Raw genomic sequence first — 24,521 nt, forward strand, 5'->3', positions numbered from 1 at the left:
CAATACATAAATCTTATTTAAGGGACTAAAATCAACTTAAACACATCCTTTGGTATTTGGTATTTAGTATTTTAACGTCATAGAAATTTAAAAAAGACCTGATGTTTGCAATGCCAAAAATAAAGGTTTCGACAGGCAGTAAGATAGTTAGGAGTTTACCTCTATATAGAAATAATGAAAATGGATCAGTAGATATACATACCGTTTGAAAAGATTACAAATTTAGTTATGTTTTAATTTGGTGATGCCAAAATTGATATGTGTGCAAATGTAAACTATATTCAAAGATTTTAATTACAACATTTGTAAGATCACTTTTTCTCATTAGTTTGTTTAAAGGTTCGATGAGTTTACAAGGATCACAAAGTGATTTCCGCGCTTTAAGTACAATATTACCGTAACAGTTCGGATGTGAAAATGTATCCTTTCATATTCCTTTGTATTATGGTTACGTTAGGTTCTTTTTGTTGTGAAAATCATGACTCAATGATGCCCAAACCTGTTAATTAAATACAAGGTGTTATATCAGAGTAAAATTTATCATAAAAATGTTTCTTTTCCACACTATTACACATTGATGAATCAAGCGTTGAAACTGTCTATTTAATAAGTTAAACATAATTTAGTTATGGCTCTAAACACTCTTTATTGGCAATAGCTAATTTGGTAAACAAACTCATGATAGATACCAGGATTGAAACTTTGTATTTGCGCCTAAAGATCATCAGTGACGCTCGAATAAAAAAAAGGTAAAAAGGTCAAATAAAGTGCGAAGTTGAAGAGCACTGAGGACTAAAAATTCCTTAAAGTGTGTAAATGAAGATATTACACAAAGAAGTTGATATGCACATTCATAGCTATTACATAAAATATGAAATGAATTAAGAGATTTAAATGTCCTTTTTTGTTCATATTGCTCTTCAACTATATCGAATTTTACTCATCCTTGGCTTTAAAATTGATAAATATTTGGTTTGTAATGCTCCTGTTGAAGGTTCGTCCATAAAAGCGCTTCGGATGGATACAAAGTTTGTCTTCACATGTTACTGACAAAATATCATTTGAGAGTCACGTTCTTAATATAGATTAGGAGAAATAAATTAAATTTAATTCATTTTTGTTTAAAACTATTTCGATCAAGGTATACTTTTTATTTGTGTCATTCATTTATCTACGTAGGTACCAATTTTCATTGATTGAGGAAAAGTTGCATGCTCGTTGATATTTGATCTCGTGATTTTGCCAAAATCTGCCTATTACCTTATATACAATTTGAAATTCGTTGATTACTTTATTTCGTGTTTCACCTGTACCAACAAAATCCACGAAAATTAGAATTTAACGAATATGATGAATCCACAGTATAACTTTTAATTTTGGTTTAGACAGATAATATGATTCAACTATGAAGAAATTGTTTTTAGTAATGTAACCAGGATCGATATTGATAAAAGCATCTAAATAAGAACGACATAATAAGTTTTAAAACGCAACGGTCATTATAATAAAGAGGCTTGTTGGGAGAGTTTAGCTAGTTACATGTATAAAACCAGTTTTAATTCACCATTTTCTTCATCATAAAACTCCTGTGCCAGGTCAGGAACATGACAGTTGTTATCAATGCATTTAATGTTTTGGAGCTTTCAAATTTGCAATTTGATTAGGGACTTTCCATTTTGAATTTCCCTCGCAGTTCAGTATTTGTGTCGTAAGGTATCAGAGGAGAGGTTAATAGTAACGTCGACTATTCCTAAAATACACTTGTGACGTAAATCTGGTGTCTGGTATTTTTATGTTGTGATGATGTTCATTTAAACCTTGGCACCTTTTCAATGATTATTTATAATCCTATAAATAATATACTATAAAATAATATTATCTTATTAAAAGAAAATCTTCACACTTTAATCATATATTCTTTTAAGGCTAGTAATGCAGACGATACATTTCAGCGTGTGTCTTCTTGCGAAGATAGAATGATCCAAGACAAGATGATATCTCTGGCCATTTGTTCACAAAAAGATGAAATGGGTGATTGTGGTAAATGTGTTGAGCACTTTTATATGAGGACGAATAACCTTGGTTTCTAAATATGTTTTATAACCGTAACCTATTATTCTACTTAATTAAAACCACTTATGTCTAAACAACTCTCAATAATCCATATTTGAATAGGGTTAGTAGTACTATTTATACTGCACTTGTTCTATTTAAGCAGTCAAAATGCGTTAACTGTATATTTCTATGTCATATATATACTGTCACCGACCTTATATCACTTTTCCTCATGAATATTTAAATTGTAGATCCGAAACTATATTGAATTATTCATAACAACCTATTCAACCTGTACTTGTTTTCAATGTATACAAACAAAGTAGGGAACGACTTAAACTTATTTCTTTTACAATTTTGTGAAAAGAAACGTACTTCACTTGTAAATATTTTTGTTCTGAAACCTATAAATCATTATTTTTTCTGCTTAGTATTATTGATATTTCAGTCCATACTCAAACGAATTCGTTCGATTAATTGGTTTCGACATGTAATGGACGTTTCTTTGTTTTTTTTATATTTTTCCACCAGATATGAGGCCTCGCTATTTATAATATTTAAATCGAATAAATAACATTAACACAATAAACAACAATCTAAAATGCTTTTTTTTTTATAAACTGCAGTATAAAGAGAATTTCAGTGTATTGAATTTACATATCAACGATAAAAGGATTCGGTCCGAAACGGGTGAAAAAGCTCGGAAGAGCCTCGCATTTCTTCGTTTCTTAGCCTCATCCTTATATCGTTGATATGTCAAGTCAATGCACTGGTATTGTCTATTTTCATTATTCTGATAGGAGGGAAGATGCTAAAGTATTCATGCATTTGATGGGTCATGAATAATTTGAGGTTGATTTCACTCAATATTGTGCGTTCTGATCTGCTATAAGCATAACGAAATAAAAATAAACGCTATAGTTTGACCCCTGAATTCAATAAGTTTGATCTCTGAATTAATTTGTTTATTTCAGCATACCAAATTTTCAAAACATATTTTTCTTTCTCATTGTAAAAATACCATTAAACAAATTTCTGGTTCTGGAGTCTAAAAGAATTGTAAATAGATATAGGAAACCATTAAAGTTTTGCTGTCAACGCACAATTCTCATAATAAAATAAGATAAAACATACCATTTTTCTTTTCTATATTTTTCTTTTTAGAATATTACAATACAAGGTTGAGCTGAACCAAGGCATACATAAATGTTTGAATCAATTACATATATGCACATGACGTTATTATCATTTAAGAGTACGAACACTGCAATATATTAATAGGTCAGTTTAAATACACATGTTACATCATGATATTATTATATGAAACTTACTCATCAAACATGTGTGTCAAAGATAACAAGTTTATAATTTTGTACGCCAGACGCGCGTTTCGTCTGCAAAATACTCATTATCAACAAAGTAAGAAGTTGAAGAACAATACGTTTAAAATAAGGAAGCTACCATTTGATTGTTCGGTCCTGCCTTTATTTTTTTTAGTTTATCCTGAATTTTGTTTACCTAAATTGTCGTCCTGACATTTTTTTTGCAAGTGTCGCATCCTGCCTTTTTTTTTTACTCATTTTTTTCAAATTTCATCCTTGCCCCCCCCCCCCCCATAAAAATCAAATGGTAGCTCCCAAATCTCTCCTTAGTTAACTTTCAAAACATACATTCTGTATTATCCGTTTTTTCTTAATGGATTAAGATATTGCAATATGTTGGTCTTTCTTTTTATTTGTATTGCATTTTAGTTCAAACGAGATGGAAACTGTTATATGTTGTTTTATATAACAAAGAGTAAGGACATGTTAACAATAGTTTTATTTTGACTTTTGCACATTCGCTCTACGATATTGACTATATTATATAATTAACAGCCGTTATCGACGGTTCCACAAGGACGACATGCATTTGCTGGATCTTGACAGAATGTAGATTTGGAATCAAAGACTCTTCCTGAACTACAGGTTGTAAGTGTTGAAATTCCATTTACACACGTGAAGTAAATATCACATCTTCCCTGGGCCATCCGTTCATTGTAGTTACCGTTTGACCGACCAGAGCAAGAGACTCCATATCCAACCTGCCAATAAGATGGTGGTATTTCATATATATTTGTGCATTTACCATTATAAGGTGTCATGTTGGTTTGACAGGGATTTCGACCATCATATATGTTTCTTTCATCTTGACATTCAAAATAGACTTCTCCAGGTGGTGCAACGTATTTATTTCTGTATATTCCGTCGGAGAATCCCATACAGTCGGGTGAGAAATAAACACAGACTTTACAAGCTGCATTGCAAATATAACTATCTGCTAGATAATCACCTACAAGTTAGAAAACAATGAATAATCAATCAACCACTAAATAGTGTTATTAAAGTGATTTATTTATCTTTGGATTGACCAAATCAATTTCATAATATAAACAATGTTAGTTCGACGTTTTCTAACCGTTTTTAACAATAATTCAAAAGTTAAGGGACCGATGGTAGACAATAAACAACTAAAAATGTCTGTACAATTTTTTATTTATATTTATTTATATTTAATGTTTTTATTCATTTATTTGAAATTTGTTGTTTGATTCGCCTTCTTGATTCAAATTGAAGAATATTACGTAAAGTTTTCCTAGACATGTCAGGCTACTACAAGGCATAAACACTTATCAAAATCAAATTTGGATACCAATATTAAGCGGTGTCTTTTTGACATTCAACTTTATTTCATTCTGTTCAGATCAGCTTACATTTGTTTTTTGTTTCATATCTTGATCCACATTTCACGTCTGTATAGTTTTGACAGGACATAGATGTTGTTGAGAAAAGTTCAGGGTAAGGACATTCGTGCAGGTAGGCAGGTCTCAGAATTTGTGGAATATGAGAGTAGATTCTCTCTGCTGTGGGAATTGGTGATACCGCTTGGCTGCAGTTATAGAATAGCTGGCATGTATTTGGATGTGGTATAAGAGTGTCGGTATCATATTTACATGTTTGGTTGACATCTGAAAAAGATAATTTCAAGTCTTTATAAGATATAAAAACGTTGGGATTATCAACAAGGACAGGAATATACTTAAGTTTGGTCTTGTAAACATATTCATTTATTCATCCTTATATCAATGGTATTTGAAACTTGTGTATTTGAAAAAAAGAGACAAATAACTCAAGAAAACTAAATTGTGAACTAGTTCATATTTTTGTATACCTATTATGTGAATTGTTTTTTATTTTACTTTAGTGCACAGACTGTTTCGCTCAGTCAGGTGAATTTCACATGAATCGCACATAGAACTCACGAGTTATGCTCATGAAACGCGCATATGAGTGAAACTCGCATAAAAATTGGCATGTTATTTGCAAGTACATTGGATTAACACGAATCTCGCATGTATTTTTTTTATCTCAATTTCAGGACTCTGCAAACAAAATTGGTATTTTAATGATGTTCATCAAAATGAAAATTTGACATGTTTAATGTTATTTGAAAATAGTGATATCAGTTCACGTGAGTTTTGCGTAGTAACTCGTTTGAGGTAAAATTCAATCGAGTGTTTCATTGTATAATGGACAATTTTGTTTTTTAAAAGGTGATGAAGATAAGGGATGATAATTGACTTTAAAGTTGTAGGCTAAATCAATATGATGAAATAATCATCCATTAGGTGACATTCTATTAATAAATATACATATGTCAGGTTATCGGAATTCCAATGGGGACTAACTGTGCACCACTTATTGCGGACCTGTTTTTATATTGCTATGAGTTACAATTTATGACAAAAATCAGCAAAGACCCATCGAAACAACATCTGATACACAAATTTAATAATACTTTTAGATATTTGGATGATATTTTGGCTCTCAATAATGACGAATTCAGTTGTATACTAAAGAATTTATCCTGTTGAACTTACTTTAAATAAAGCTAATACTAACAATGACCACTGCCCTTTCCTCGATCTTGATATATATATATATATCATTAACGGAAAGCTTAATACTAAAATTTATGATAAAAGAGATGACTTCTCATTTCCTATCGTTAATTATCCATTTTTAGATGGTGACGTTCCTTTGTCACCATCTTACGGTGTTTATATATCTCAACTTGTACGATTCGCTCGTGTATGTAACAATGTTTCAGATTTTAACGAGGGAAATTTATGTATTACTGAAAAATTATTACACCAGGGTTTTCGATATCACAAACTTGTCAAAACATTTACTAATTTTTTTCATCGGTATAAGGAGATCATTCGTAAATATAGCTCAACATGCAGACTTCTTATACGTTCATTTATTTCACATCCAATATTTTATGGAAATATTCTTTATTAAGCACAAAAATGTCAGTATTCACCTCAGAAACTAACAAAACCTTTAAATAGACTTATTAAGAAGGGATATAGTTACGATACTGTTGTCAAGTCATTAAAGATTTCATATTTTGGCGTTAATATTGATTCACTTATAGGGTCTTTACATCGGAACTAAACACACTTATTATGAATAAATCAGTTGTTGGCATGACACGAGTTACGTTCTTCTCATATATGTTATGATGGTATGATACTAAACCCGTCACGGGGAGGATTGTACCTGATATTCATATGATGAAGACATAATTTTTCAATTAGTTTAATTTAAGGCAGGAGCTGGAATGTCAGTTAACTGCTAGTAATCTGATGTTATTTATGTATTATTGTCATTTTGTTTATTTTCTTTGGTTACATCTTCTAACATCAGACTCAGAATTCTCTTAAATTGAATTTCAATGTGCGTATTGTTATGCGTTTACTTTTCTGCATTGGCTAGAGTTATAGGGGGAGGGTTGAGATCTCACAAACATGTTTAACCCCGCCGCATTTTTACGCCTGTCCCAAGTCAGGAGCCTCTGGCCTTTGTTAGTCTGTATTATTTTAACTTTTAGTTTCTTGTGTACCATTTGGACTTTAGTATGGTGTTCATTATCATTGAACTAGTATATATTTATTTAGGGGCCAGCTGACGGACGCCTCCGGTTGCGAGAATTTCTCGTTGCATTGAAGACCTGTTGGTGACCTTCTGCTGTTGTCTGCTCTATGGTCGGGTTGTTGTCTCTTTGACACATTCCCCATTTCCATTCTCAATTTTATATGTTTAATTCAGCGCTTGTAAGGAATTATATCATCATCAAAACATTTTTTGAAACCTACCTATTTCACACTTTGAACCAGCGAAGCCATCTTCACATAAACATGTATAGTTTACGCATGTGCCACCGTGTTTACATGGTTCTATCAAACATGACCCTACAATGAACCAAGATTTTGTGCATTCAAATATTACGTTTTGGTCGTTTGTTTGAACTTTAAATTGAATCGTTAGGCAAACTGTACGTGGATTTTCCTACGAAGACTTAATACTTTTATCGCTTCCGCTGGCTAACGGTCAATATAATTGTATACCAAAGGAGCATCATACTATATACTAAGTTTATTTACCAACGGTATATCAATAATATCATGGAGAAAAGAAAACGCAATCAGGGGTCTTATTGGTAAACATATACCCCAAAACCAATCGAGTTTACATCAAATTAGTCTTCTACATCAGATTATATGGTCGATGTAAATAAAATACTGGTAGACACTGATTTTTAATCAAGTTAGGTAAACCATATTTGTTTTTATTTACAAAAAAAACCCCCAAAAAAACATGAAAGCTGCATAATCATCTATACTTTTCTTATTTTATTCATACAAATTGGCACATTTAATTGAGTAGAGACAGATAGTTAAGAGATAATTTATATTATAAGACATATAGTAGAAAAGAGAATAAAACACTATAAGGCCAACACAAATATGGAGTTTACCTTATAATAGTCAATCATGAAAAGCGCTGCAGACGTTTAAATGTTTAACGTGGTTTTTTCTATTCTTATAGTAAAACATTCGGCTCTTATAAATACTGGGTTTTTAATATTAAACTGTGAGTGTTCTTTGAGAGGTCAATCAAGAAAAGCGCTTCAGATACAAGCAATTCATCAAGCATGTTATAGATGTTTTAAGTGAATTAAGTCGATACTTTTGCTGGTGGACTATCAGTCCCCAATGGTATCATTAGCACAGCAATCAATACCTTGGTGCTGACATGATTTATAACTCATGTTAAAACCCTTTTAAAATTTTCTGTTGATAAATTATAGAATTGTTAGAAACCTAAGGTTTCAACACCCTTGGCAAAGTTGATCGTCAAAAGGAAAATCACAAATATAACAAAACGCATCAAAAACAAATGGATAAGAACTGTCATATTCCTGACTTGGTACAGGCACGGGGGGTCAACTTCCTATTATTGGGTATACGGGGATGTGCCAAAAATATGGGTCATAATTTTGCGAGATTTTATATAAAAATTACCCTCCTTTTTAATGACATCCTATATTAAAATGCATTTACGTTTGATAACTATATATTGATTCGGGGTATGATCTACATATCATATATAAATATGCTATTGAGAATCATACATTATTAATGGTCAATTATTATATTAAATTAAATCAATTCATTTGAAAGTTCACCTTTCAAACAAAGTGCTTTCAAATAAGTTCCCAAATGAACCCCGGTGAGTTAGTGCTTATATAAGCAGTGCTTATATAAGCATGGCTCATATTTTAAATATTGTATATAAGTATAGGTCATTCTTTCTTAAATATTTATATAACTATAGGTACTGAATTTCAGTGAATGTTATATTAAAATGGGTACGTTTTTTGAGGCAAAAATGGCACACCCCTACCAAGAAAATATTGAAGTTACCCCCCCGTGGGTACAAGCATTTTCAAATGTAGAAAATGGTGGATTGAACCTGGTTTTATAGCTAGCTTAACCTCTCACTTGTATGACAGTCGCATCAAATTCAATTATATTGTCCCCGATGCGTGAACAAAACGGATTTAGCTGTTGTATATCCTTTTTTAGTTATTTAGCTCTTCAACAGTTTCTAAACGTCTAAATCCTTGGCTCCTACAAATTCCTGATGAAGGTATATCAAGAAAAGCGCTCCGGACGCATGCAATTTATAAAGTGTTATTTTCATTATTTTTATGTGTAAAAGGAATATGTATTTGCTTTTGGTAATCGTATGGACTATTATGGTGCTTGTGAGAAAACATACCCGGTCTATCGATTGTTTTGTTATATACGTTATCACTAGACATATTGCATTGTGTTACGTCTGTATCTGAAAATAAAATAGAAAAAGATATTTATCTATCTTCGCAAAATGCAGCAATTGTCAATTTATAAATATATGAATAGTTAGTTTTCAAGGCGTCTCAATTTCACAATTCACCATGATTCTGTTGTGGCTTCTAAATGTGCACTTATATCACTGTGGTATGATTACCGTCACGTCCTTGATATATGCTTTTTGAATCAATGAGTCGATGCCATTATGAAGATTTCGTCCCTGTGAGTATCACAGGTCAACTGTTTTTTGTCATGATTCTGTTTTTAATATTATATTTTGTTTTGTTTTATATCAATCTGATGAGATAAGTGCTTTTCATTTGAATGATTGGTTAGCAATGAAATCATTTCGTATAGTCAATGAAATGACTATAACTCGTATGAATATGTTCCAATCACCTGAAGTTTTTTTTATAAATGTACTGATTTAACCTTCTTCGGGTGAGTGATACTGACTAAAAAGAATATAAAATATACTGGACCTTACACAGATAACACAACCGTCCGCGAAAAAAATGGACTGACCAATTATAAAACATTGAACATTTTATATCATGTTAAATAGGTTAACAAGACATGTAGTGTTGATCAACATGTTTCATGTGTGCCACACTTTCTGTGTTATGAGTTAGAAAAGCAAACTGGCAGACAAACACCGATTTGCTATATACTTACACTTGTCCCTGTTTTCTGAATAAAAATGTTTTGTTGCAAAGAATGTGACAGCAGCTGTAACTCCTGCTGAAATCAAGATGCCGCAAATTACAAGGAATATTGGCCTCAGTAGAGATTTGTTCTTTTGATGAACTTCATTGTCTGACTGCTTGGACTCCGCTTTGAATGATGAGGTTAAAGTTAAATAATCGTGATTTAAACCATCTTTGACTGGAGATAATTGATCATAACTGGATTTGTCGATATTTTCAAGACATTCGTCGTATTCTACAGTATCGGATAAGTTTGTAAAGCCTCCATCAGCGATATTGTTAACATAGCCACTTTTTTGTGCTGTTGACATTTTGGCAATGTCGTCGTTCCTGTTTCCAATAGAAAAACTATTGAACAAAAATGATAACACCCATTTATACATTTTAATTAAATTAGTTTAACTTAGATTAAATGCTTGAACAAAAACAGAAAGGAGCAATGTAAAATATATTGATCACACGATACTATATTTTAAAATGACGACGACTGTGGGGTTTAGCGACATTGAATACTGAGTAGAGTCTTGTACGGTAGGTATTGTTAAACGGAGAAATGTTGGCTTATTTGGAAACAACAATTAATTAAAATATTAAGAAAAATTAAATACTATAAAAGGAATATAGCTTCTGCATTTTTGTCTGATTAATTTGACTAATTAGATGAAATCATATAAACTCACAAAGTATTCTAGAAGAGGTGACATCGTTACTACGGGATGCATTTAGTTTTTCTGATTTCAATCAGGATCAATAAAATGATATCATGCATTAATTAAAATCTTAAACATCACTAACGGTTGAGTTACGTACAAAATGTTCCGGAAACCTAGCAAATCAGGAAACCCTCAATGAGACTCATTAGTTGTAATTCAATCAAAACTTATTTGTTTTGTATCTAAACTTAGTTAAATCCAGTACTTAAGCCATGAACAAAAGATTCGTCTAAATCGGACGTTGCAGTTTATGCTCTCTTTGCTAACAATGCATACTCCGACATAACTATGCTATACGTTGTAGCTAATACAAACTGATAATTCATTTATATAGCAATACTTTAGCTATACGGAAATAGTTTAAAAAACATTAATTTGAAAGACCAAACAAACAAACGAACACTTTTATATTCTTATTTTAAATTTGACCAAACGCACAATATATGTGCCTGCCCAAAGTCAAGAGCCTGTAATTCAGTGGTTGTCATTTCTTGATGAGTTACTTATTTGTTTTTCGTTCATTTTTTAACATAAATCAGGCCGTTAATCTTCTCGTTTGAATTTACATTTGTCATGTCGGTGCCTTTTATAGCTGACTATGCGGTATGGGCTTTGCTCACTGTTGAAGACCGTAGGGTGACCTATTTTCTGTATTATTTGGTCTTTTATGGAGAATCTTCAAGTTGGCAATCATATCACATCCTCCTTTATTTATATAAATAAATATATTTTTTTATTCACATTTGTATTTGCTCAGGTTAAAAAAACACATTAAAAATAAATTAAGACAATTCCTAAATAACATTTTTACCTTGATAGCTACAGAAACTTCAGTGGTCTTCTTTATTACTTCATATATTAAACAACACACATATGTTTAAATGTATCCGATTGTTCGTCAATTAGCATTTATATTGTACATAACACCTGATGTATACAAAATGTGTAATCTCCATAGAAAATAAAAATTTTATAGTATAACAACAAAAGATAAGATTTAAAAGTAGTATCAATTGACTAGGAAGTCTGGCGGGTATTTGAACGTCTGATGATAAAGATCAACACGGATTTAAAATATATTGTAGTAATACGAAACCCCTACTTAAAGCTTTTTTTAAAACTTATAAAGACCCCATGCACAATCGATATATGTAATGCACAAATAGATATGTGGTGAGACATTTTTCATATTAAAGTTTGCAAATGATTTTGGGAACTTGTCTTCTATAGCATAATTGATCACGTCCTATCATTGAAGCCAATAAAACGTTGACAACACATTTTACTTGAACGCTCAGTGCTGTTGACACAAAGAAAATGGCTGCAAGTCAGACGGAAAAATAGCTTTATACCCGCTACAACGTTAACTCAACATTGTAAATCCTGCAGACAAAATATAAAATAATTTCCTGATAATTGTGAAAAACAGTTTGACAAAAGTGTTTTTATCTACACTGAGTGTTGTAAAGATTTCAAGTACCAAATAAAGAATTATTTCCATTTACCTTTTGCAGAAAATTTTCGACAAACAGGAAGAAGCTACACTGCAGATTTAAAAGTTGCCTACATGCTGCCACTCAACTGTATAAAGTTGAAACCAAAATACAATGATTTCTGATCATACAATCCAAAAAGTTTGACGAAATTAATTAACCCAAATAAACCAGCGGGTACTATGATACAACACATGATATAAATACCTTTTTGACGACAGGAAAAAATATCTTCATAATCATTGCACTAATATCTAAACATGCGTAAACATATTTGTAATAACAAATTCCTTCTTGTTCATTTATCTTAACAGTTTAGCATGTTTTTTTAGAGACGGCGTTTAGTAAACTTTACAATCCTAACGTTTTTAACCTCCATATAAAACTAAATGCTTCGAATACTTAAGATATTTAGTGGTGTTTAATATATGAAACTACAAATACATGTACAATGTAATATAATATGTCAAGCATTTATTTATTGACTATTAACGAACAATTGCAGAAATCAAATACATTGTATAACTAAGATATATTCACTTTATGCCCATTTCATTAGATTCATTATGAATAATCATGAACCTCTAATACCTTTTATTCAGTTCCAGAGTATCATACCTCACTAATTGTTTAAGAAAAAAAAAGCAACAGACAAATTATTATTATTTTTTACAAAATGCACGAAATTTGCGCCTCCGTATTCATAATTGGCAGTGATTGTATGTTATTCTGTTTAAACAACACGCCATGCTTTATACTTTGTAGATTGTTATTTAGTAGGATTAAATGAGTTTTGTCATAAACAATAATTCATAACAACATAGTGACAAGTTCGTATTAAAGGATAACGAGTGGTGCCCGTAGTGAAACCTACATCATGTCAAATACCTTTTTAAACCAATCGTACATGAATGTTGTAATATATCATATATATCGAAAGGTCCGAAATATCGTGAGCCTAAATCCATCAATTGGAAATACAACTTTAAAATTTTGATGGATTCAGTTGAGGATTATGCCAGGCAATGGGCTAAGCGCGAGAAGGCAGACGTAGACACTCTTTCCGAATGGATTAAGGCAGTGAGGTCGTTGATACAAATCAGAATTAAGAAACTGAATGGGTCTATCAATGCCCATGCTACGTCAATTTTTAAAGACCCAAATGTTGCAAAACACCTATCATACCTCCATGACAAATATGTTGTTTTCCCCGCAGATAAAGCCCCAAACAACATCGTTTTTATGTGTGAAACTCATTACATTAACTGATTGATAAACGAATTAGGTATTGACAATTCACTTGGAAACTCAACATATACCCTCACGACACTTACCAAAGAAGAAATCCCAGATAATCATAGGTCTGTTCTATGTTCCTTTGGAATTTCAACCAAAGATGAAGAACTGGATCTTCAATCACTGTATTGGATACTTAAACTACATAAGTGCCCTTACAAACAACGGCATATTGCTGGGTCTTCCAAGTGCTCCACGAAACTTCTTTTTAAATTATTAACAACTATTTTATCAGCAATGTCCAGTATTTTTTTATATACCTTAGTATCACCCATCCATAGAAAGTTTAATCCGTACATTTAAAAGAATCAATGAACATATTTGGTACGTATTCATACTATAAAAAAACCGGGAAAATGTATCTTAAAGGGGCATCAGCTAGGAGACAAAATTTGTTTATTTTTTGTTCAATCATTAATGAAAGTGATATTGTAAATAATAATTCGCTTTAAGTAGCCAGTTTAGATGAGCTGCTGAATTATTCACTTGCAAGTAAATATTTCGACTGCATTGAATCCGCATTCATATGAGCTTCGCTATCTATTAAAATTTATGTTTATTTCGGGTTATATGATCATCGTCAGTCTTCGGAGGTCACATTGATAGCTTGCTAAAGACTATAATCCTCACAAAATGCTGGTACATATCATCAAGCCTTTTTATAATTTTGATTTACGTTTTAGTATGTTATGAATTAAATATAAGAATTCGGGTTAAATATGAAGTAAGTAAAACAATGTTCCGACAATTATGCGAAAAAATGTTCAACATATCAAATCGAAAGGATGCACACCAGATTCGTAGACAATGTTTGATTCATATATGTATAATATGTCGAATAATTCAAAAGTCATATGAAGTAAAGAGTTAACCTTTCGGCTGTTCGGCTCCAGACACCGTTATAACATAAATCATATGCAAACAAATGTGCAACGCAAATCTGGTGATACCAGAATTAAGTGATATATAAAAGAGAGTAAGAGCTATTGAAAAAAGTGGGCTACACTTTGAAAATTTAACCGCTATTTTCGTATGCATAACTCTAATTGGTTGGGTTTGTATCAAAATTATTTAAGGACTATATTTTATACGAAGTTTAAAAGGCTGTGAAAAAGAATCAGTTTGAATAAAATGGTTGAAATATGATCTCAAATAGAGTAGAAGTAAGCAATGATAACCAACCGTAGGGCCCTCAACATCGAAAAATACCCATATCGTATAGTCGTCTATAGTATGGTTTTTAGAATATGAAACAATTCAATTAATCATACCCTTGGAGACAACACGTCAACCAGCACTGTCTTTGACCACGTGGTTGTAAAACTTCGCAAATTACCAGTTTGTTTACGAAAAACTAATCAGTGACGCTCTTTTAACAGTTTGAAGATTTAAACAAATACAAAATGAGTGGCTTGTGAAGCATTCAAGGTCGAGACATTTGCCGGAATGGCAACGATTGTAAAGGTTGTAAAAGGCAAAGATCAGGAACATGATGGTAATAATGCCACCATGACACAAGTGAACATATGCAATATTCGACATAATAATAGTGAAATTGAGACGCCGTAACCATTTACATGATTTATATATTGATAAGATAACATTTGCTAAATTCTAAATTATAAATAAAGTCCTTTTTCTTATTCATTTTAATCTAATTTTCAGATACAGACTCAACACAATGCAATATGTCTAGTGACAACGGCTATAATGAAACGATCGACAGTCCTGGTATGTTTTTTACCACTAACCACAGTTATCTACACGATTACCTCTTAAAGTTAACCCAATGATATGTTTTGTCCCTGTCTTATGTTTTCTTACATCCATCAAGCTCCTTAGATAAAACACAAATAAGACCTAATTGAGGTAGAATACGATTATCATATTGATTTCAATGAATACATAGTCATTTGTGCTTGGTTAATCGGCGTATGTTCATTATCTGGATTTTTCAATACACATATAAAAGAAGAAAAATAAATTTCCTGCACGCAAGATTATATCTATACAAATTGTTTAAAACAGCAACAAAGAAATTATAATCTGATTTCACAAAATAAGCAATAAATTGTTAGCATCAAAGTTTGAAGTAAGCATTTAACTTCACTACGTTTTTAAAAACGTTTCATCATCTGTTCAAGGAGATATATTTGGTCTATTTACACTTTCCAGTAAGCAAACATAATGTGGTATTACAGCAAGTTTTGCGATCCTCCGTAAGAGGACGATTTTGGTAATTATACTGTTTCTTTTCTTTATTAAAGGAAGCTATTAATCCAAAACTTCCAAGTGGTGAAGTTCAAATCAGCCCATTCATAAATTGTACGTACACCATCACGAGTTGGTTGACCGTTTTGTAATATCTGTTTCATCGAAGACTACTGATATGTTCATATCGTCGTAAATACAATATCTTCCTCTCCACGAATGCTACCAACCGAAATAAGACTTATCGAAGGGTTTGTACTGACATGAGCAACACGACGGGTGCTATATGTTTTTGCAGAATATTCCGGAGAGTTAGAAATCACGTCTTCGTGCTGTAGTGTTAAATGCTCTTTGTTCGTCTTTTACTCTTAAGCTATGTCGTTTAAACTTTTCCTCCCACAGAATATGATTTTTCAGAATTTCTTCAACTGTTTAATTTTTAACTGTTTCATAATTTTTATGAGAATTAATTAATTAAACTAACTCATCAGCACTTAAAATTACATCCCAGCTCCCATGAGGCGGATCACCCCTACCAGATCACCCATGCTTGAGTTTCTTTGTTTTGCATGCTTTCCTTTGTTCTGTAACATTATGGCGGGAATGCCGAATCCACAATAAAACCTGAATTACTTATTGAGAAAAGACACACTTTCAAAATTTATGTAGAAAAAATCCATTGTCTATGCTGTGACTGATAAGTGGGCAAGTTTGTAAACAAGAGTTGGGCATTGTTTTAGAAAGTGGCGAATAAGTGTGGGCCGATTGGCCAGTGAGGCGATTTGACATGGTTTCATATGTCAGGGGGTCATAAAGGGTATATATTATATAGTAATATATAAAGTATATAATAATGGTTGTGTGGCGTTCTAAAGTAGATTTTATCAATTGTAAATGTTTTTTCGTCTTATATGAAATAGCTGGGATGTAAAATAGTTACCCCCCTCGGATTTGGTTTGTCAGTGTTGTTTATACTGACATACCTCGTCCTCGTGGGATAACTATTAATTAAATACAATTAGCTTACTTTCACTATTTCGTTAAGTTAGCATTTAAAGCATTATAGATGACGGAAAATGTTTAAATTAAAAGACTTTTGCAGATGAGCCCGACTATCTAACTAACGTAAATAAAGACAACAGTAGTATACCGCTGTTCAAAACTCATAAATCCATGGTCAAAAAACAAAATCGGGGTAACAAACTAAAACCGAGGAAAACGCATTAAATATAAGAGGACAACAACGACATAACACTAAAATATAACACACATAGACAAAATCCCACGAGAATAACAAATATAATATATATATATATAACATCAAAACCAAATACATGAATTTGGGATAGACAAGTATCGTGACACGTCTTATCGCAATGTGAATTTACACTCAAAAATAAGAGAGAACAAACGACACAACGTTATAATGTAATACACACAGAAACGAACTATAATATAACAATGGCCATATTGCTGACTTGGTACAGGGCATTTTTAAAGGAAAAAATGGTGGGTTGAACCTGGTTTTGTGGCATGCCAAACCTCGCACTTTTATGGCCATGTGAAATATAACATCAAAATGACAACACAGGACCACAATATAAATAAATTGGAGAACACAATTGACAAAGAATCACACGACCAACAGCCAACAAAAGGCAACAAGTTCAAAATTATGATACGCCAGAAGTGTATTTTGTCCACACAAGACCTACGTGTGACGCCCGGATACAAAAGTTTGAAAGCCGAAACGAGTACAAAGTTGCACAGCATCGAGCACCAAAAAGATCAAAAAGGTTGTGCCAAAAACGGCAAGGGTTTTCTGTTCGTTACCAGAAAATCCCTATAATTTAGAATAATTTGTACTTATGCAAACAGTAAATTTTATAAAATGAATATTCAAAAGATGTACATGATAAAACTGAAGTATTAACTAATTACAGGAAACAACTGAAATACATTTACATAACCAGACATTTGAAACACAAAAGTAGACACATCCGAATAAGTTTAAACCTCTACGCCAAGTGACGTAAAATGTTAAGATGGTAAATTAAATGAGAAAATAAACCAGTTCAAAGTGAAGGATACTTCTTACAATTTTAAATGTGACGTCGCTTTTTGTGTTGAGGCTGTGACTAGATCGGTGTGTATTTTTTTGTGTTGGATTATGTTGGTTTATGTAATGTGTCCATTTTTTCTGTAATTAAATAATACTTCAGTTTTATAATGTATATCTAGTATACAGTCTTTTTATGAAATTTACTATCTAAATGATAAGGATGTTCTTATCCCAAGCAGAAAACCCTAGCCTTATTGGGCACAACTTTTTTTTAAAACTTTTGGTCGTCAGTGCTGTTCAACTTTGTACTTGTTTTGGCTTTCAAACTTTTGTATCTATCTGGCCGTCACTGGCTAGTCTTGTGTGGACGAAATGCACTTCTGGCGTATTAAATTTTAAACCTGGTGCCTTTTGTTAGCTATTCGTGTGTTTCTCTGTCCAATATGTTCTCCTAATTATTTGTATTGTAGTCCTGTAATGATATGTTGTTATTTTAATGTTATATTTAATATTGCCATTAAAGCGGTGGGTTTTGCATGCCACAACACCAGGTTCACTCACCATTGTTTTCTTTTAAAAAAATTGTTTTCTTTTAAAAAATGTTCTGTACCAAGTCAGGAATATGGCCATGGTAATTGTTATATTATAGTTCGTTTTTGTGTGTGCTACATTTTAACGTTGTGTTTCTGTTGTGTTGTTTATTTCCTCTTATATTTGAGTGTGAATTCACATTACTATAAGACGTATCACGGTACTTTTCTATCCAAAATTCATGTATTTAGTTTTGATGTTATACTTGTTATTCTCATCGGATTCGAGTTCGTTTCTGTGCGTGTTCCATTTTAATGTTGTGTCGTTGTTCTCCTCTTATATTTAATGTGTTTCCCTCAGATTTAGTTTGTAACCCGGATTTGTTTTTTACTATCGATTTATGAGTTTTGAACAGCGGTATACAACTGTTGCCTTTATCTATACTTACCTGTACAGGGCACCTGAGCTAACCATCTCTGTTTAGTGTATTTTTAGTTGTTCATTTATAAGTATTTCGTAGAGTGTTTTTATTCATTTTCTGATTTTCTTTTGTGTTTGTAATAAATAATATATTTACCCTCTCATTTATTTTCACTACGCAAAACTTGTTCATTTAGATTGTTTTCAATTCTCATATGACGTGCTTCGGTCGCTTTATAAATAAACCCATGCTCTAAATCTAACAAAATTTGTTTGCACATGCGTATATTGACTTCTGTAGAATAATGAAATTTATCAAATTGGCATGCATTTAATATATTTGATTAACTTTAAACACTTCCAACCTCCTAAATGATGCACATGATTGTACTAATTCATTTATTATGACTGTAACGTGTTGCAATTCGAAATTGACAAATTTGACCTAGATACGACAACCGTTCATGCTGGCTGTCCAAAACTCCTCCCTCTGAAAAATCACATTGCCAGTCTTGTGCTTGTTTACAAACAAAAAAATGAGGTTCCTGGAAGAGCCTACACAAACCCTCTACACTTATACACATGGAACATAAAAATCACCTTAAATAATTGATGCAAGCTATACTTTATTGTAGTTTTAATATGGGCAGACTTATATTCGTGTTATTTTAGCCCTCAGTACCGCTCGAGCGAAAATAATCACGAATATAATGCCTACCCATGTTAAAACTACAATGAAGTACAGCTTGCATCAATTATTTCTTAAATATTTTGTATGATAAACTGATTTTTTGTCACAAGGTATGAAATCAGTTTACTTAACAGTTAAAACACACGTTCAAAATTTAATGTTTGAATGAATAAAACTGTCTAATTGTAGGGTCGTGTTTGAAAGGACCATGTGAAAACGGAGGAACATGCGTAAACTATACATGTGTATGTGAAGATTGTTTCGCTGGAGTCAAGTGTGAAATAGGTTGGTTTCTAAAAGGTTTAATTCTGTTATTTACGATGAGTTTATTCATACTAATACTGGATTTAATATATCAAAAAAACTACAAATATAGTACTATAACCTTAAACGCAACTAAAGGATAATTATTTCGAGGACTAATTTAGCCTTCATTCTTAAGGTAAAATCTGTCTCGTATTTGACTCAACGTATATTTTACCAATTAAACCCTCACACAGGGATAAACTATCGTGATTCATTTCACCTGAAACGAAAAAAAAAAAACCCACTAAAATGTTTCATGTGAACATCAATTGCATTTTCAAAATACAGTTATTCAGATATCATCTAAATTTTTTGGATTGAATAAAAAAAATCATCCTTATTTTATTTGTAAATTTCACGTGAAATTCACGAGCAAAATCACATGTTGAGATTCATGCAAATCTCAATTCTCGTAAACATGTTAATGTGAGTTTGACGTATAATGTTAAGCTCGTTTGTGTATTTCTCGTGAATTTCGAGTGATATTCATGTGCAATTTACGTGAGCCAATTTGCCTTTGTACAAAAGTAAGTTCTAAGCTTTTCTTTTTGTATCTTTCGACCCACTTTTTCTATTAATCACCATACAAATGCATGTCATTTAAACTGATCTCAAATTGAGTATTCGTGTACGTCATTTGCATATTTTTTGTTTTGTTTCAAACCCCTTGATAAATGAAATGAAAATATGTTGATGTATAAAATTAAGACCAAACATCCGACAATTCCATGATTTCAAATTGGAGATGCCAGTTTTCTATACCTTAAACTTATGAAATCATCTTTTTTTTAGATGTCAACCAAACATGCAAATATGATGCCGACACATTTATACCACATTCAAATACATGCCAGCTGTTCTATAACTGCAGCCAAGCGGTGTCGCCCCTTCCAACAGAAAACAGAGTTTACTCTCATAATCCACAAATTCTGAGACCTGCCTACCTGCATGAATGTCCGTACCCTGAACTTTTCTCAACAACAACTTTATCCTGTAAGAATTATACGGAAGTCAAATGCAGGTCTAGATATGAAACAAAAAACAAATGTGAGTTGAACAATATAAAATAAAGGTGGATGTCGATAAGAGTGCGCCAAATTACCGGATCAAAATTTGATTGTAAACCCTCTGCATTTTGGTTGCACCTGTCCTCCTCGTTTGTCGTTTTTTATATTGATTAGACTGTTGGTTTTATTATTTAAATGGTTTTAAACAAGTCATTTTTGGGGCCCTTAATAGTTTGCTTTTCGGTGCAAGGCAATGCTCCGTGTTAAAGACAATACTTTGACTTATAATGGTTTCCTTTTACAAGTTGTGACTTGGATGAAGAGTGGTCTCATTTGCACTTATACCACATTTTTTTTTATATCTATTTACATCTAGTTGTAGCGTGTATTATTTAGGGAACTTTTATATAATATTCTTCAAGTAGAACCAAGAAAGCGAATCAAATGAAAAATGTTTGATAAATGCAACGTATCAATTATATTAAAAAACAAGTATAAATAAATAAATAAACAAAATCGCACAGACATTAAGGACTGGTCAGTTGTCCACTCAAACCAGTTTTGCCTTGGTTTAACGGTTTGAAAAGTGAAAATTATGAATATGAAAAAATATCCCAAGGCAGACGAGTTAATCTTGAATGATTAACTTAATATTGTTTTTCTAACATACAGGTGACTATCTTGCTGTTGGTTATTTTTGTAATCATGGAACGGCATGCAAAATCTGCGAATATTTCAATCCTGACTGCATGGGAATCTCTGATGGAATATACAGAAATGTATACGTTGAGCCACCTGGAGGACATTATTTTGAATGTCAAGATGAAAGAAGTATCTTTGATGGCGGAAATCCCTGTCCAACCAACATGGCACCTTATAATGGCAAATGCAGAAATTTATTCGAAATTCCAACAACCTATTGGCATGTTGGATATGGTGTTGACTGCTCCGGTCGGCCAAACGGTAACTATGAAAGTGAACGGAAGCACAGGTGTGATATCTACTACATTTATATGAATGGAAACTCCACACTACAACACTGTGGAGAAGGAACAGTCTTTGATTCAAAATCTTTATTCTGTCAGAATCCAGCAAATGCATGTCGTCCCTGTGGATCCGTCGACAACGGCTGTTAATGCTATAACAGTCAATATCGTAAAGCGAATGAATGTGCACACGTTGTTTTCTAAACAGCTAAGTTCAAATCATTTGTAAATTGGCTTACTCTACTTTTTGTAATAAAAAACAACATTAAAAAGTTCGCTTTTCAATTGGATTTATGATTCATACACACATCAGAAAGGCCGATATATTGCAATATCTTAGTCCATTCAGACTATTAGAATAAAGGGTTAAGAAAGAATGTATGTATACAAATTTTACTAAGGAGAGATGAACTTTTCGGACTTAATGCTGTTCAACTTAGTAGTTTATTTCACTTTTTATTTAATAATGAGGAATGAGTATTTTGTAGACGATACGTGCGTCTACCGTACAAAAAAACTTATCTTTCTTTGGTGAATAATTTTACTGCAATAAATCGTTGTAACATAACATGTGTTTTCAACGCACTTATTTTTATAGCATTGTTTAAACTATAAAATCAAGCGTATGCGTATGTTAAAAGATATAAAGCTCTAAAAATATCATCTTAGGTCGTACTCGCTGGATTGTTTTCCCTTTGTCTTGCAGTCTGGGACATTTGTCGCAGGGGAGACAAAAATGTAATGACCTGAGGTAAACTTGGCAATACATAGTTCCCTACCAATTAAAAAATCATTGTATTGGAACAAAATTCGAACTTGATCTCTATCTTATCACAGTGTAAACTATAAAACAAATATGAAGTCAATATCTTTAAGCATGACGGAATAAAGTTTTGAAAACCAGTGAATTTTATAAGTCCAAGGACCATAACTCATGATAAAAGAACAAATGTATATACCGATTTTCAAATCAACATCTTCAATCGTGACAAAAAATATTGTGGAAACCAATTATTTGAGTGACCCATAACTGTGCACAAAATCATCAGACCAGATTAAAATTCAAACGTGATCTGTAAATTGTCATTATGAAACAATACACAAAATATCAAATCAATATCCTCAAGCATTACAAAAAAAGTGCAAAAACTGATTATTTTAGTGATTTTTTTAATTCCAAGGACCATATTAACTCTGCTAAAAATCATCAGACTAGAAAAAAATTCGAACTTGATTAGTAACTTGTCATGACAAAACAATATGCCAAATCTCAAATCAATATCTTCAAGCATGAAGAACAAAAGTGTGGACAAATGATTTCCCCGACTGACGGATGGATGGATGGACAGACAGACAGACAAGTTGCAAACATAAAGTCCCCTAGACTTAGGGACTAATAAATAAGAAATTTAAATGACAAATAAACTAGAGGCTCTAAAGAGCCTGTGTCGCTCACCTTGGTCTATGTGCATATTAAACAAAGGACACAAATGGATTCATGACAAAATTGTATTTTGGTGATGGTGATGTGTTTGAAGTTCTTACTTTACTGAACGATTTTGCTTCCTACAATTATATCTATAATGAACTTTGCCCATTAGTAACAGAGAACTATATTTGGTAAAAATTTACATAAATTTACCAAATTAATGAAAATTGTTAAAAATTGACTATAAAGGGCAATAACTCCTTAAGGGGTCAATTGACCATTTAGGTCATGTTGACTTATTTGTAGATCTTACTTTGCTGAACATTATTGCTGTTTACAGTTTATCGCTATCTATAATAGTATTCAAGATAACCAAAAACGGCAAAATTTCTTTAAAAATTACCAATTGGAGGGCAGCAACCCAACAACCAGTTGTCCAATTCATCTGAAAAATTCAGGGCAGATAGATATTGACTTGATTAACAATTTAACTTCTTGTCAGATTTGCTCTAGATGCTTTGGTTTCATAGTTATAAGCCAGAAACTGCATTTTACCCCTATGTTCTATTTTTAGCCGTGGCGGCCATCTTGGTTGAATGGCCAGGTCATTGGACACATTTTTCAAACTAGATACCCCAAAGACGATTGTGGCCTAGTAGTTTCAGTGGAGATTTTGTAAAAGATTACTTAGATTTATGAAAAATGGTTAAAGATTGACTATAAAGGGCAATTACTCCTAAAGGGGTCAACTGACCATTTTGGTCATGCTGACTTATTTGTAGATCTTACTTTGCTGAACATTATTGCTGTTTACAATTTATCTCTATCTATAATAATATTCAAGATAATAACCAAAAACAGCAAAATTTCCTCAAAATTACCAATTCAGGGGCAGCAACCCAACAACCGATTGACCGATTCATCTGAAAATTTCAGGGCAGATAGATCTTGACCTGATAAACATTTATATCCCCATGTCAGATTTCCTCAAAATGCTTTGGTTTTTGAGTTATAAGCCAAAAACTGCATTTTACCCCTATGTTCTATTTTTAGCGGTGGCGGCCATCTTGGTTGGTTGACCAGGTCACGCCACACATTTTTTAAACTAGATACCCCAAAGATGATTGTGGCCAAGTTTGAATTAATTTAACCCAGGAGTTTCAGAGGAGAAGCTTTTTGTAAAAGATTACTTTAATTTACGAAAAATGGTTAAAAATTGACTATAAAGGGCAATAACTCCTAAACCAGTCAACTGACAATTTTGGTCATGTTGACTTATTTGTAGATCTTACTTTGCTGAACATTATTGCTGTGAACAGTTTATCTCTATCTATAATAATATTCAAGATAATAACCAAAAACAGCAAAATT

The 24,521-nt window shown here is 32.2% G+C and overlaps 2 protein-coding genes across 4 annotated transcripts; one reads left to right on the plus strand and one right to left on the minus strand.

The window, feature by feature from the left end:
• Positions 1–3,857: 3,857 nt before the first annotated feature.
• On the minus strand, positions 3,858–12,556 carry LOC139491463 (protein eyes shut-like). 3 transcript variants are annotated; one of them, XM_071279168.1, is made up of 6 exons: positions 12,419–12,556; positions 9,974–10,335; positions 9,225–9,290; positions 7,256–7,351; positions 4,808–5,062; positions 3,858–4,386 (listed from the first exon to the last, which is right to left on the minus strand). In XM_071279168.1, the coding sequence occupies exons 2-6, from the start codon at positions 10,314–10,316 to the stop codon at positions 3,926–3,928; spliced, it is 1,221 nt and encodes a 406-aa protein (XP_071135269.1). In that variant the 5' UTR covers positions 10,317–10,335; positions 12,419–12,556; the 3' UTR covers positions 3,858–3,925. The 3 variants fall into 3 exon arrangements, with proteins under 3 accessions (XP_071135269.1, XP_071135267.1, XP_071135268.1); XM_071279166.1 differs by lacking the exon at positions 12,419–12,556 and adding an exon at positions 11,530–11,671; XM_071279167.1 differs by lacking the exon at positions 12,419–12,556 and adding an exon at positions 11,530–11,638 and having other exon boundaries at positions 9,974–10,353.
• A 2,520-nt stretch (positions 12,557–15,076) lies between these two features.
• On the plus strand, positions 15,077–22,003 carry LOC139491465 (neurogenic locus notch homolog protein 1-like). Its single transcript, XM_071279169.1, has 4 exons — positions 15,077–15,238; positions 19,612–19,707; positions 20,521–20,775; positions 21,408–22,003. The coding sequence occupies exons 1-4, from the start codon at positions 15,196–15,198 to the stop codon at positions 21,869–21,871; spliced, it is 858 nt and encodes a 285-aa protein (XP_071135270.1). The 5' UTR covers positions 15,077–15,195; the 3' UTR covers positions 21,872–22,003.
• The last annotated feature ends 2,518 nt before the right edge of the window (positions 22,004–24,521 follow it).

This window comes from Mytilus edulis, chromosome 10, assembly GCF_963676685.1.
Source record: "Mytilus edulis chromosome 10, xbMytEdul2.2, whole genome shotgun sequence".
NCBI lineage: Eukaryota > Metazoa > Mollusca > Bivalvia > Mytilida > Mytilidae > Mytilus > Mytilus edulis.